This window comes from Syzygium oleosum, unplaced genomic scaffold (genome assembly GCF_021117445.2).
Source record: "Syzygium oleosum isolate NSW1041296 unplaced genomic scaffold, Sole_v2.1 Sole_v2.43, whole genome shotgun sequence".
Lineage (NCBI taxonomy): Eukaryota > Viridiplantae > Streptophyta > Magnoliopsida > Myrtales > Myrtaceae > Syzygium > Syzygium oleosum.
The window spans coordinates 1,172,942-1,188,156 of NW_026607527.1; the positions used below are offsets into that span (position 1 = coordinate 1,172,942).

Consider the following 15,215-nt stretch of genomic DNA (forward strand, 5'->3'; position numbering starts at 1 on the left):
ACCTTTTGCTCTCGAGGGGAATAAATTGCATCGTCGGGAGTACAAGATAATTTTTTGACTACTAAAAATTTCAAATTGGTATACCCGTGACAATTTTATCCTTATTTTGTTTCCATTAAATTTTACTGTCAAATTGCTTTGTTAAATGACACGCGGAAGTTGACTAATGTGTCAGTTTTATGTTTTACCCTTCCTTTGTTATAAGTGTACCAGTTTGTGATTTTTTATGGTATTAATTCAATTTAACGAAAATAAACGTAGAATAAATTTGTCACAAATGTACTAGTTTGAGGTTTTTAGTGATCAAAATATTAGTTTGAGGAAAAATTATCATATGTATACAAATTTGAAGTTTTTTATGACCAAAAAATTAATTTTGGTAAAATTATCACGGATGTACTAATTTAAAATTTTTCGTGGTATTATCCCTTTTAACAAAAGACGTTCCCGTGGATCACCATCATTCGATCCTGCCCCTCTTTTACTTTAATGTTTACTCAGCGCTGGTCGTGTTTAAGGTTTAATTAATCTCCGCTTTTGGCTTGCATCATCATGACAACCTTGGACCCCAAAAAGGTCATTCATCTTCTTTTGCCTTTAGATTTCATGACCCTTTCATGAAAAGAAACGCAACAAACAAAAGAAACTTACATGGCATGATTAAAGAAGCGAAACATAGTGTCTTCCTATTCGTGGGTGGCGGTGGGCCTTACTTGCAATGGGGACAATGGAACGACACAAAGTAGAGCGACAAGATAACAACGTCGGTCAAGATCTTGCGTGTGCGCCCTTTATGCTTTTCTGCATAATCAAATGCTTCAACCTTGGCTAAACAGAGAGAAATCCTGCCATTCGTAAGGGACTATGCAAATTATAATACGTGCTCGGCCGAATCTTCCTTACGTGAAAGTTGAGTTTTGTGATGACAAATCATGACTAAAGTAGGTGTGGGTCCAAAGTTGCACTGGACTAGCTAGAGATTCAGATTATAGAAGGTGGGGGAATCAATGAAAAAGGAAGAGTGCATCTGTTGGGTCTCGGGTTCGTGCATTGACTGTCGATCATGAGATACATCGAATTGAACAACTCAATGCAAGCACGCAAATGACTCGAATTATGCCTTCTGAACATGATCCAGAGTCGACCTCATGGCATGTAACATGATCTAGTGGACTTCATTCAACCAGAAGAAAGCAATCGAGAACCTAAGCAGTTTCACAATGCGCAAGAGAGATCTCACAACAGGAATGCTACACAGATGCAGTATAGCCTTTTCGTCAAACTCGCTTGTTTTGTAAGACCCGCTAATCTGTCAACATTAATTACTCTATATCAATGCATTAGAAGCTGATTGCTTTTTTCAGATTGATCCGCTTTCAACTTTTCCTTCTCTTATGTGAGAGCGACTTGGATCTAATGGTCGAATTGCATCAAACAGGTTTGTGTCGAACCCTCTCCCTTTTCTCATGCAAAGAGAGAAATTCGTGTCTATGGTTACTAACAACTCTATGTCATATATACCAACTTCATAATTTTCAAAGCCACGTCATGGATGTCGATGCTATATAGTTGGAGCCACAAGCATATATGATGTCCAAAATAGAGCAGTATGGCCAGCAAAGGATTGACATTATATTTACTGAATATGAACAATTCGTGCCATTTGCCCAAAAAGAACAATTTGAGCATCGGCAGTATAGGAGACAGGAATGAACAATTTAATGATGGTTAAATTGATTCTCAAAAACTGGCTCTAACCTCATGTATGGGGCTACTTACACCGTCGCCTAACAAAAAATCCGAGTAGCGATTCTACGAAACTGAAACACTTCCATCTGGCTGCTGCACGCTCAGTGGTTTTCCTACAGACGAGTATCATTCAATTCAACACAGATAAGATGCACCAGAATAAGTACAATGAAGAGAGATAAACACGTAACGATATTGTCAACTTCCGAGTATGGATTTATTCCACAACAATGGTAATGGACCTGATCCTAGACAAGCGTGTAGTGTTTTCACAGGCAAGCGCATGTGAGAGTGCAGGCGAATGCATGTGCCTGGGTATATATATATAAGCATGCAACCCATATATGAGCAACACAAAGCAAGGTTTTCGAGCCTTCCAAAAGCAAGTGCTAAATAGCATCCTTGAGAAGATGTGCATATTTTCCATCTCCCTCAGTTGCTGTTACATATTGGACCCCTCGAAACATTGCACGCAAATTGCAAGCTATTCTTCTCTCTCTAATGCCTTGAAAAGTAATATGCGGCATAGCTTGTAAGTAGTGACGTAGTTTGATAAGTGAAAATATCATTGACACTAGAAACAAATCTATTCTGACAATCAATGGAAAAATGTAATGATAGGCACAAGATTCATATCTTCTAATGTTTCAGCAATTTGTTTTGGGGGCCCAACTTCTGAGTTATGGTTTATGAATTTCCATTAAAAAGGTTATTATGAATTGAAAAAAATAGCAAGATCATAATTAAATTGCAAGGAATTGAGGTGTCCACTGTCCCATAAGAAAATTAGTCATGATAAGCTAATATTCAATCATAGATAAAAGGCAAACACCAAAGGACAAAAACTAAGCAAAAATAAAAGTAGAATTCCATAGCTATACACCAGTCTCCTTTCAATAAGAAATTGGAAACCGGGCTTTAACCTTGTTCTCATACTGATGAAAACCATTACCTGAGTCACCAGCAAAAGAATAACCATTGGGAAAAGTTCTGCCTTTCATTAACTGAATTGGATCATCCTGCGGCCTCAAAGCAGCATCAGCGGATAGATAATTTGATACTTTTGACGGTGGCAAAGATACTGCAGCGATATCTGAACGTAATGAACTTTTTGAGAGAACTGGGTCAGGTTCTTGCAGTAAAGGCGATGGCTGTGCATCTCTCAGTTCCTGAGAATAGAATGAGCAAAGTTGCTTTCTCATAGTCATTTTTGCAAGTTAACACCACTACCTCACAAACAATGGCATGTTAGCTATCAGAGAAATATGGTAAAAGTATATCATTTAGCGCCGGTACCATGTGGACTGGTGAGTTTGATCTTACTATGCCAGACATAGTTCTTAACTCGTAAAGGCAAATGAAATAGGGATTTGCCTTGCATCATGCACAAAAAATGATAATAAAATTAACATCTTCTGAACAGAACACTTAATTTGTTGTGGGATACGAAAGTCCCCAAGTTTCAGTGGTATCACCATTAAATGATACACTTTCTCAATAACCAGAAAGTTGAATATTGCACTTCTCACATTTTCAAAGTCAAACTAGCTAAGAGCAGAATTCATAAAGCCTGCACCATCAACAAGGTTTATATCTATGTGAGGACTCCAACAATTAGCATTATGAAGGATCTGCCTCCCAGCATCAAGTATGCCTTTACATAAACTAAGAATATCACATGACTAGTATATGCAAAAAGGAGGCTAACACAACAGGCTATTAACATAGCAGAGACACTAGGAAATCAAGTATCATCGTAAGATTAAGCGAAACGGGTCAGATGACATCAAACACTTGCTCAGATTATAAGAACAAAGAAGAAAATAATTCTTAAAACAACCTATTTCCCATGAGTAAAGAACTCTATTGAGATCAAGCTTGCATTGACATCTTCTTATACTTACTAAGTCATCAAGAAGCCCATCAGTTGATGTCATGTAATAAAGATGGCCGATAGCTGATCGGAGACGATTGCTTCTCTGAGAATAATATATTTTGCTAGCAAGTGGCACAGGAGTACCTAATATCACAACTACCGTTAGTCTTATAAAACCAAAAATATTTATAATAGGAAACTGAAGCAATATTGCATGAAAATTCTCAGAAACTTCTCTAGAGAAGCAACTTTGGCTTTAAATCGCATCTTACCTCATGAAATGAACAATTACAGTGTACTTCCCCCACAGAAGTTTGCAAATTACAGCACAGCCAGACAGTCATACCTTGTGTCAATTGGCTATTTGTATAAATTTGCAAGGGATTCTTATAGTCGATAGCACAACCACTCTTCGCTTCTTGTTCCGGAAGTGATTCTTTTTGGAAATCTCTACCTGGCAACATGCAATGGAAAGCTAATAAATATACCATTGGATATACTGTTGGATCGTGCACCCTATATCAGCTTTGAACATATTGTAGAGTAATCCAAATGACCAAGCACGTAGTTGTCTCAAACACGTGATAATACAGAAAAAAAATGACAAAAAGATTAAGGGCCTGTGTGATTATACTTTAATATAAACAAAAATTATTTTTTTGCTTTCTCATCAAAATTTACAATATTATTCAAAATTCAGAAAAATATGAAAAATATATATGTAATCTACGTATCATTTGAGTGTTGTAAAAGTTTCAAGAGTTTCCGATTTCAAAAAAAGTCAAAGTGCGTGAGCTGCAAGATTTTAAGTTAGGTAAAAAGCTAAAAGTAAAAATCAATCCAGATAGGCCCAAGTTTTCAAAATGACAAAGATTAAGCCTTCAAATCGCAATTGTGATCCTGCTATATGTGGTTGATCCTCTTTAAGAGATTACTCTATCTCATAGCATGTCCTCAAAGATTCATGCAATTTCGATATTGAAAATTATAAATTTCTCAGATTTCTTACCTCTCCTCTCACCAGTTTTAATGGTACATAACATACTCGAATAAGAAATCCAACTTAATTTGGAAGGCTTTCATTATCTACTCATGAATACTTCACTGAAAGTGGAAGGTAAATCATTTGGCTCTCTCGTCCAATAATGTATAATTTGAGGAACTTGGGTTCAGTATTAAATGCTGCAAAAGGTTTTGCCAATTAAAATGCAAAAGATCCTTTGAAAATCCATTAATTATTTTGCATGAGTCTTTTGCATTACTTCATGCAAGCAAAGGCCACATCATGTACCTCCTAGTTTTCGGCAGTTCAGCCCTTTAAAACCATATCAACTTCCAAGTATTGCTCCATTTCCAAACATCCCCCTCTTATCCAAACACAAAGTAAAGCCTCCCTCTCTTCTACTCTCTTTTATCTTTTTGGCCAGTTATATGTTACTCTCTTTCTAGAATTTTTGTGATCTAAAAACTGTAACTCTACAAATAAAGTGAGCCACAGAGCAACGATGCATGTGCTTGATTTAAGGTCCCTGTTTCTAAAGAAGAGAAGTAGGCTGCCAAGATGGCCTTATTACAAAGTGAATATGGTAGTCAATAATAGACTTATATATTCTACTTAACCTTAGGTAGTTTGTTACTTCCTTTCATACTAATTCATTACACACTCTAATTCATCTAACATGTCACAAATACGTTCCTTCCGCATTTGCAGTATTATGATGTTTATTTACTTGACCTTTACATCTTTCACCCAACGGGTGCTCCAGGGAGGAGCATACTCAAATTAAATGCAACATTTTATACCCATGCCATAATTCAGCTTTGACAATGTTTTTTCAAAATTTTCAATTTCTAAACTCAAAGACCTTAATTTAAAATCAAACCCCGGGAGTTCATTTATTGGTAAAGGAACAGACTTATGTGCGTGATTTAGTTGCATGATTGCAATACCCCATGAAATCAGACGCAAATAGTTTCATGATTGGTCGGACCAATTTGGTCCACCAACTCAGGTTTCGACTTGTCTTGCATAATCCATAAGATTAATGGGTTATTTCACCCGCTGAAAGTTTATCCATTTTTGTTTTGTAACCTGTATAGCTTCCTTTGGCATGTTTCACATCAATGACACATCTGTGGAGACCTGCTCTTGAAGACCACTAGGAAGTTTGGGGTATTGTCAATTTGGTTTTATTACTGGTCTATTAAATGATGAAGCTTCATTGTTATTAGGTAAATTATTGATTTTTTTGACATTCTGCCAACCCAAGTTTCAGGTGGACAAGGAATTATGATATTTCAGTGATCTTTCTTTTTAGACTTTTCTGCTTTGAATAATTTATCACAATTTTTTATGCTTAGTGTTGGCAACATTCAACTCTAGCAAAATCTATCTGCATTTTCTTTATGAAAGACAAAATGTAAGGGTAAATTAGAGAATAAAAAGCTTTTCCTTCCCAAGGAGATTAAAATATGAAAAAGGCCAGGTTATAGACCGTTACATCTGGTATACTCTCAGGTTAGAAATGATCCACAATCCCTATTTATTCGTAAAAAAACACTTAAAAGAATAGGACCCAAATGTTACAAGAATCTTTCTCCCTGGCTTCAAATAACGGAACTTGAATATTATTGCCAAAGCAAATGACATACATCTGACAAATGTGAGGAAAAAAAAAAGCTATCACATAAACCAAACACAACCTATCAAATGCATAAGATCGAAAGAACATAACAAAGAAAAAGATGAGGCATAAGAATTTGAATTATGGACCCAAATCATACTCAGGTCAAACTTGTAATCAGATGTAATAGGCTAAAACAATTCTCAAGCTAAAGACACTCGTTTTTGAATTCCTCATAGAAAAACAGTCAATTAATTTAGCATTCAATCACTAGAAGAAAATGAAGTTTCACAACTGTTGAGGAAAGAATCATATATTGCCAGAAGATGGACAATCCAAAAGTTATGCATGCCAGATGTCAGAAAACAAATTCCAAATTTCAAGTCTAGGTAGCAAATTCAAACTATGAACGTGTACTTCTAGTGATACCAGAATCTGTTTCTCGATCATCTGTTTCTGACATATGCTCCCCTGCTATCCTACAAGAACAAAATATAATTCAGATATTACAACAAAGAAACAGAAAGAAAACATCTTTGCTATTGGCCTTTATTGAGAAAAAACCATGTGACTATCAAAAGCATTTATCCTACTAGATATGTCAACATATTCTACAAATAAGTATACATTTTACTCATTTAAACTCTTATTCAAGTAGTACATATTAAGAAAGGCATATTTCATCCGTCTAGGCCTTCAATATACAACACGAGCACTAGATGACCTTTGTTGAGATGAAGATTGCGCAAATTGTTTTGTTGGCCAGTGAATGCTGCTTAGATTAACAAGTTAACATATGAATGAAGAGATGAAACAAGAATGGAATCATACAATCTAGAACGTTTCACAGGAGGATGCATTTGACTTGCTGACTCATCAGCATTTCTAGGGATAACTCCTGGATCATCTTTACTTCTTGGAACTTGACTAGTTGAATTTCCTGAAGTAAATAAACTCACATTAACAATTCAGTCTGTAAAAAGTTCATATATCTAACAATGCATCACGAACAAATAAAAAGACAATTTTAATGAATATATGTCCCCAGATCAAGGAAGAGGAGATGCAGTAGTTACAAAAAGATCCCTGCAGACAGGCCATGTAATGACCCTTACGGCATTTTTTGACACTTATACAACTTGATAAATAACCCTAGAAAAACATAGATAGTGATGTTTCCACAGTGCTCCCTAACGTTTCTCTCTTTCAATAAATGCAATACGTAGGCAATCACATTCTTCGATAGAATAGATGGCAAGATAATTATTTAAACGCGGGTTCAAGTCACCTGTACCTCTTTTCCTCCCCCACCCCCTCTTATTCCAATCTGTGTCACCAAGAATCTTCACCTACTGTTGGACCATTCTAGTGCAGCTTGTGGATAATTATATCAATGAAACCAGATTCATTTTTGAGTTCTTGCTTTGATGTGCTTCCTTTTAAAGTGAATATATTCACTACCCCTCTGAAGAACAAGAGATTATCCAACGGAATGATATGTGAACAAACACCTAATGATATGTGATACTAAAAGTCCATGTGGATTACGCTGAGAATTTTGTGTAGGTGCGTCACACTCTAGGCTAATCAACATGCAACTCTAAGAATTAGCTTCAAGGATGATGTGTGTGGAAAATTTATGAAGGAAATGGTTAACAACAAGAAAGAGAGAATCCGAAAATGGAAGAGAGAGAGAGAGAATTTTGAATAGAATTATAGTGAGAAACACAAAATTTTCATAAACTTTGACCTCGTCCCTTCTAACACTCAGGTGGCTTGCAAGACTAAATTAGTATTCATTTTGTAAATGTTTCCTAACTTTCAGTGCAACATGGCAAGGTGTTGTAGGTGTTATGGTAACGGCAAGAAATAACAACTTCAAGAAATTCAATACTAAATTTCATAAAAGACACAGCTAGAGCCAAAAGTCAAAAACTCAGTTAAAAACATTATCCTGTCCATGCCAAACAGCCTATCCAAGATCTCTCTCTCTCTCTCCAGAGCTTCAATTGCAGATCGTTATTTGGCCACAAACTGTAGAAGACAAAAACATCTATAATTTGAGCTTTGATTCCAGATCTGTAACTTTTAGTCTCTTGTTCCCAAAATAAATTTAACGTCAGAACAAATTTTATTCTGACGTTGCACATGTCTTTCTTGCTCGGTGAAGATTGCCTCTGAAACTCAACATTAACAAAGTCACGGTGCCCTTTGAATAAGATTGAGTTCTTTTGAGTTTCTGATACTGAGAACATACTGTCGTACAAATGTCCTATGAAATTAAGGTTTAGGCTGGTGATTCGTATTCTGGAAGTTTTGTTCAGTAAAGATGGATGCAGGAGGTATTTTTAGGTGGCGTTTGGCTACTTCACTTAGATTCACCATGTACACTTCTCATTCCTTCTATTAGTACTTGGAAAATTAGAGCGCAAGTTGAGGGCCATAACTTCATTCTAAAGGAAGAACTTCCCATTCCAAGAAAGTTTAGCTCCCCTTGGGTCAAATGCAAGATCTTGTCGTTTTTTTAATTGATGGAGACACATGTAATCTAATGTAATATCCAGTGACAAAATGGTGATTTTTTGCTCATAAATATCAAGCAATTCAAGTTTGAGCTTGAGCACATTTTTATTTGGGCAAAATCAAGTTCAGTAAAGTCCAGTTAAGACAATCTTGAAAACATTGGAAACCATTTCAAGTTGAGTTGAGCATAATAAAATGATAGTTGATCCAGCTCGAGTTGAGCTTCAAGAAGTTGATGAGTCGAATAGAGTTAGAACATGAACTTGCATTGCCCTATTGCAGCTCACTTCTACACCTAGTTACACATATTAACTGAATAAAACCAAACTCCGGTTAAGATGCAGTTAATCAAAGATAAGCATGCACATGATCAAGAAGCACTAGCAACAACAGTGAACTACCTTTGACCTCCAAACATAAAGAAGATGATTGCTGGTTTCCATTATAACGAAACTGTGGTTCAACAGTGATGGTATCCTTCACAAATTCATAATTCCCTTGCTCTCCAATAGTGAGTCCCTGCTCTAATAGCAGATAAGGATGCAAATGAAAATTGTCACCCCTAAGGAAAGTTGAATGATTAAACCATCATTATTGTCATAATAAAATCAGATTCATCATTGTAATCTTAACAAAACCAAGAGCATCAAGAAGAAATAAAAAGAGTGAGTCCCTGCTCTAATAGCAGATAAGGATGCAAATGAAAATTGTCACCCCTAAGGAAAGTTGAATGATTAAACCATCATTATTGTCATAATAAAATCAAATTCATCAATGTAATCTTAACAAAACCAAGAGCATCAAGAAGAAATAAAAAGCCGAGGATTGTCTAATACTAATTACTAAATCATTTCATTTCCATTAAAGGGAAGCAGATTTCTAACAAAGAACAGATTTACACTAAGCTCTAAGCATAGAAGCATGCATGCAGAGAGAGAGAGAGAGAGAGAGAGAGAGAGAGAGAGAGAGAGGATACTGGGAGTGGTGGACTTTTTCCTCTCCTTCCTAGGTGGTCTTTTGCCCCTTCCAGTGCCATTAGGCTCCAAAACAGCTTCTTGTGTAGAATTCAATAACCTACAGATATCTGAAAAAACAAGGAAGGAGTGAACCAAAAAGGATAACAAGACCCAACAGATTAGGATTATCAGTAAAAGTCTTTTCTCTATAATTTAAAAACCTCCATATTTCAGAAACATTTGAGGAAAATATCTTCGCGTGAAGAAAAATAATAGCTACAGCCAGTAGGTTAGGCTTCTCGATTAAATGGTAAAGAGTGCACTAAGGCTATCCAGAAGTTTCAGGCCATGTATTGCATTAGACTGTGGATCATAGAGACTTGCTAAAAGAGTAATAAGTATAAAGAGAATGGGATTCACAACTCTAAGAAAAATCAAGACAAGTGATATAGCGATTCACAATAGTATTAAGAAAAAAAATCCAATGAAGAGGGAGTTGTACCGCTAGAAGAGGAGGTGAGAATTCTACTAGGGAGAAAACAAAGATGAAGATTTTCTGGTCTTCTCACCATGGCAATAGTAGAGGAATTACACTCTAATCAGATTTATCATCAGATAAAATAAGACAAAAGGAGAAGATGATTGAACAAGACAAAACCAGATAAGATATCCAGATTGATTAGGAGTCATAGACGGCATGGCACACATACAATCCTCAATTTAGCAGAACAATTTTGCCAAAACTTTCTCTTTAAATATGCTAGATGACAGATAAGCAAAACAGAATCCCTCAATGCTTCACAAAAGTCAGGTTCAAACCTTGATGAGCCATATATTGACTGGCCTTGATTGGCTTCTTACATGCATTGCAACATACCTGCAGAGAGAATATTGCCTTAAGATGAAAAGCCGTATCTCGTGATCATCATAAGCAAAACAATCTCACTGTTTATCCTCAAAAAAACTAACAGAAAGTGGATGGAAAGTACAATCACACAACTGAGAAAGCAGCAAAGCAATATCATTTAAGGTAAAACCTACTATAAATAAGTATTAAGATAATAGATTATGAAGCCAATTCAAAACATAAACTTGAATCTGAAGGCAAATATTGTCGTAATCTTCTCAAACTAAAGTCTTTGTCCTAACATATTTCACCACCGTGCTTCATGAGCAAGAGGAACCAAAGGCACAATGCAGCTCTCCTCATCAATAAGGGTAGTTGCAGTGATGTACATAAACCCAAGAAAAAGTAAGAAATGCACAGGTAAGGACCAATGAAAAAGGACAAAGACAACATGCATTTCCGAACCTTACCAAATGCAGTTGATCAGCCATAGGCTTCAAACCATATACATGCATGTCTGCATCCACAAAGCAGAAACCGCAAGGCAATCAGATAATCAAAAAGAACAAACAATCAGAACAGAATAGCACTTAAAATAATTCACAGCACTTGCACAACTAGATGCCAGAGCATACGTTCTCTATATGTTTTCTTCATATTTTAAGACAGATTAATCCATCCTCCAGCCTGGTGGCTTTGGGAGCTTCTCTCAAACCCCAGGTCAGGGGTTTGAGAGTTGGAAGTGAGAGAGAGAGAGATTGACCTACATACAATCTAACCCAATAAATAGTTGAATGAGTGCAGAGAACATAAAAATTTTAATGTGAAAAACTACATACTAAATTTTTTCCTTCTACTTTCTCAACAGGCTTTGGCAGCGAAGGTTATCAAAACATTTAAAAGCTTAGACTCTTATACCAACCTTGATCCATATACTATATAACACATGACCTGTTAACTAAAGATATGTCCGGATTGTCTTTTACTTTTCACTTTTTGCTCAATCTAAATCTTACGACACACACCTATTGAACTTCTTTTAAACCAAAACATCTAAAACTTTCGAAACATATAAATGTTGACATAATTCGAATATAACTTTTTCATATTCTTAAATAGTGGTTATGAGCATTCAACATACAATGACTGAATATCCATGCCCAAACTCTTTGTCCTTATTAAGCTGCTTGTTGCTTGAAAGATATTTGCCAAGATGAAGAAGAACAAAATAAAAAGACAAAGAGACTCAGCCATTCCATGGGCCAAGTCAAGATACTTCTGGTCAAGATTTCACATTCTCAATGTCTTCCAATTTTACCCTATAAAATCAATCTCACATGCTGTTGGACAGTACTCAGGTTCCTTGCATTTTCATCATTGTGATTCTATCGTGGAAGGTATATCCACGCTACCTATTGATGTTCTACAGGAATCTCCGTTTAAAAGGTAACCCAAAAATCAAAGTAAAAAGAAGAAAACCGCAATTCATTTAGTACAGAAATAACAATTCACAATCAAGTAGGTCAACCAAAAATTAAAGGAAAAAAGAAGAAAACGATGACCTTGTTTCTGAAGAAGAGAAATAACAACAATTGAGCAGGCAAGGTTATCAAAAAAAAACAATTGACCAGGCAACATACACCACCCGAGGGCATAAGTTTATATGAGAATGAACTTACTCATTAGTCTACTGCCACTCCACTACCCCGTCATTGCAACGAAAATAATAGCCAACAATGCAAAAATTCCATTGCAGCACCATGTATACTAGAAGAATTACCTTCCTCATCGAGCAAATTTGCTTCATCAGTGTCACGAAATTCCTTAAAAATGTGCTGAGCCAATAATTTCTGATGGCTAACTTCCTCTTCTGAAGTTGGGCAAAAGAATTCATAATCAGTCAACAATTAAAAGAAAAGGCACCAATATCAGACTGTCTGAAAAACAAAGTATCACCAAATGAGGTCTAGAGCTACATGTTGATTTCCTTGAGATACAATAGAAGAAATGAAGAGAAAAATAGTTTGAGAACAAAGTGCCAGCGAAGGTTCTTGTTTCTTCCTAGGAGGCACCATAGGGGAACATTTTAACCATTGACAACTTGCAAGAGAATGGTAAAATCTTGCTAAACAAATGCTGTTCATCCAAAGGAGCTGAAGAGAAAGTTGAGTTGATCATCTATCACTCCATTGCCAATGGTCTGGGCGCCTATGGTATACCATGAGGGCAATTCTGGGCATACAATTGACAATTGCAAAGACAGTCGAAGAAGAGTTGAAAGTGCGAACTGCTATACAAGTGTGCAAAAGGAAGAGAAAGTTGATTAATATAATCCCTCTAGCAACTTTTTGGTTTATTTGGAGAGAAACAAACAAGAGACTTTTCCACCTTACCCAAAAAAATCAAACAAGAGGCTTTTCCTTACCCAAAAAAAAAAAACAAGAGGCTTTTTTATGGCAAAGAAAGTCACTTAAGTTCTGTCAGGAATTCATGGTTTTAGTAGTTATCACCAGCAGTCAGGTCTTGATATAAATGACATACTAGACTGAGTGGACAAAATCTCTCATAGATAACGCTTTATATGGGGAAGCACTCCTTTGCGCCATTTGAATGGAATCTTTTAGACTAATTATTAACTTGTAATTACAAGCAGCGTTTCAATGAAGCTTCTGAGTGTTGCTAACATCTACCAGTTCCTACTTGGACAAAATGCTTCATACATACAGTGTTCTCATTTATAAGTTTGTCAAATCGCTTGTAATTATTTCTGGCTCAATAGTATTATGACAAAATAAAATGCAACCATGCCTGTGGAAATACATTTCAGTTCTATCCGACAATTAGAAACTGCTCCATGTATCAATTGAACTCATTATGAAACAGTGTAGTACAAATTGCATATTCGTTTCAGAGAAGTCCATCACTGTGCATAAACATAGATGTACTAGCAAACCTTGAAGACAATAAAAGGAAAAGAATTTCGGCCCCATTTTGCTCAGACTTCAAAGCAGGCCTATGCAATATCATTTATACATCAAAAAATAATTCCTCTATGCTCCAAGTCAATCAGAATAACCATGTATAAGCGACGAGACAATCACAAGCTTAATGAATTTTTTTTTAGTGCCATGGAATGATCAAACGGTGCTTAGGATAGGGGCCATGCAATACACAGCCAATATATACCTGCTGTATTGGAGAAACCGCCTCCCGCAAGAACCCGAGCCAAAACAGCCATTTTCCCACTCCCAACTGGGCAAACCATAGTGACGGTCTAACATATATCTGCACATCGAAATTAACAGTACAGTTACGCAAATCGCCTGAGAAATTCGCAATGGTTATGGCATAAAGCTGCGTTCATCGCGCCAAAACCATCATCAATTATGGAAGTCTCGTACGAGAACAACAACGACATGAATGTTTGAGTGCATATGCATGATCCGTTGACCCGCAATTAGGCGGAAAAACATAACTACCATCATCTATCCGACGGGAAATTACAAAATTCGACACCTAAAGGCTTGCGATTTGGAAAATCAAAGTACGTAGCACAGAATGCATATATTACCAAGAAAAACCAACTAGTTCCAACAGACAAGCATGCAGCTCCTTAATTGCACCATTCTCATCCAAAAGCTCCCGACAATCATCGCGGCCGAAACAAAAGAACATTTTTTTCTCACAATTCAATCCACAAATCATATCCACCGCACCATATATTGCTCATCTGCTCAACCGAATCAGCTCCAACAGAGGAAATACCTCAACCTGCACGAACTCCAGCTCGCACCGACCGCGTCGAAACGGCGAACCCCGCGAAGCAGCAGAACGAGACGAACCCGATCGAACTCCGAAAAGAGCAGAAGAACGGAAAACGCCGCCGCCGATCGAAGCAATGTACGTCGGAACGAGAGAGGCCGACGAGAGCCTTCGCCAATGGGCCGGCTCCGGCGACGGCTGAGAACCCTAGGAAAGAGGGACGGGAGTCGCCGCCGCCCCCCTCATGCCGTCCGATGCGCCTCCCCCTCCCTCGCGCGCGCGCGCGCTCGGCGATGCAGCGGAGGAATCGCAGTTTGCTCTCTCTCTCCGATTTTAGAGAGAGAGAGAGAGAGGGGGAGGAGAAGGAAGAGAGAGATTGCGAAGCTTTTGCTGGAGGATGAAATGTTGGTGGCGTTTATATTGTTTGTGCGCTGCCTCGTTATCGTGATCCTCGCCGCACCGTACCGAATCTCTGCAATTTTTTTGAAATTCGGAGAGAAAAAAAATCATTATTCCTTTTCTTTTTCCTTATAGATTTTATGAAATTTTTTTTTTCAAACAAATAAATAAATAGGTTAATACCACGAAAAATCTTGAACTTGTACGCTTCTGATAATATATGCCAAACTAAATTTTTGACCACCAAAAACCCCAAACTTATACACTTATAATAAATTTACCTTTCGTTAAATTGAATTAATATCACGAAAAATCATAAATTAGTAAATTTGTGACAAAGAAATGGATAAAACCCTAAATCGGTATACTTGTCAACAAACTTAGCAATTTAATGGTAAAATTTAATGAAAATTGATGGAGGGTAAATTAGTTACATGTCTACCTGTTTTGGATTTTTCGTGGTATTAACCTTAAATAAA

The 15,215-nt window shown here is 36.8% G+C and overlaps 1 protein-coding gene across 4 annotated transcripts; it reads right to left on the bottom strand.

The window, feature by feature from the left end:
* Positions 1-1,610: 1,610 nt before the first annotated feature.
* Positions 1,611-14,720, bottom strand: LOC115691389 (uncharacterized). Of its 4 annotated transcripts, none has more exons than XM_056306377.1 (13): positions 14,347-14,720; positions 13,762-13,860; positions 12,356-12,445; positions 11,046-11,092; positions 10,548-10,605; positions 9,749-9,856; positions 9,174-9,296; positions 7,081-7,189; positions 6,679-6,728; positions 3,972-4,079; positions 3,654-3,769; positions 2,702-2,918; positions 1,611-1,862 (listed from the first exon to the last, which is right to left on the bottom strand). In XM_056306377.1, exons 2-13 carry the CDS (start codon positions 13,838-13,840, stop codon positions 1,813-1,815), a joined length of 1,155 nt encoding a protein of 384 aa, XP_056162352.1. In that variant the 5' UTR covers positions 13,841-13,860; positions 14,347-14,720; the 3' UTR covers positions 1,611-1,812. The 4 variants fall into 4 exon arrangements, with proteins under 4 accessions (XP_056162352.1, XP_030473857.1, XP_056162353.1 ...); XM_030617997.2 differs by having other exon boundaries at positions 14,341-14,719; XM_056306378.1 differs by lacking the exon at positions 14,347-14,720 and adding an exon at positions 14,147-14,292.
* Between the last annotated feature and the right edge of the window lie 495 nt (positions 14,721-15,215).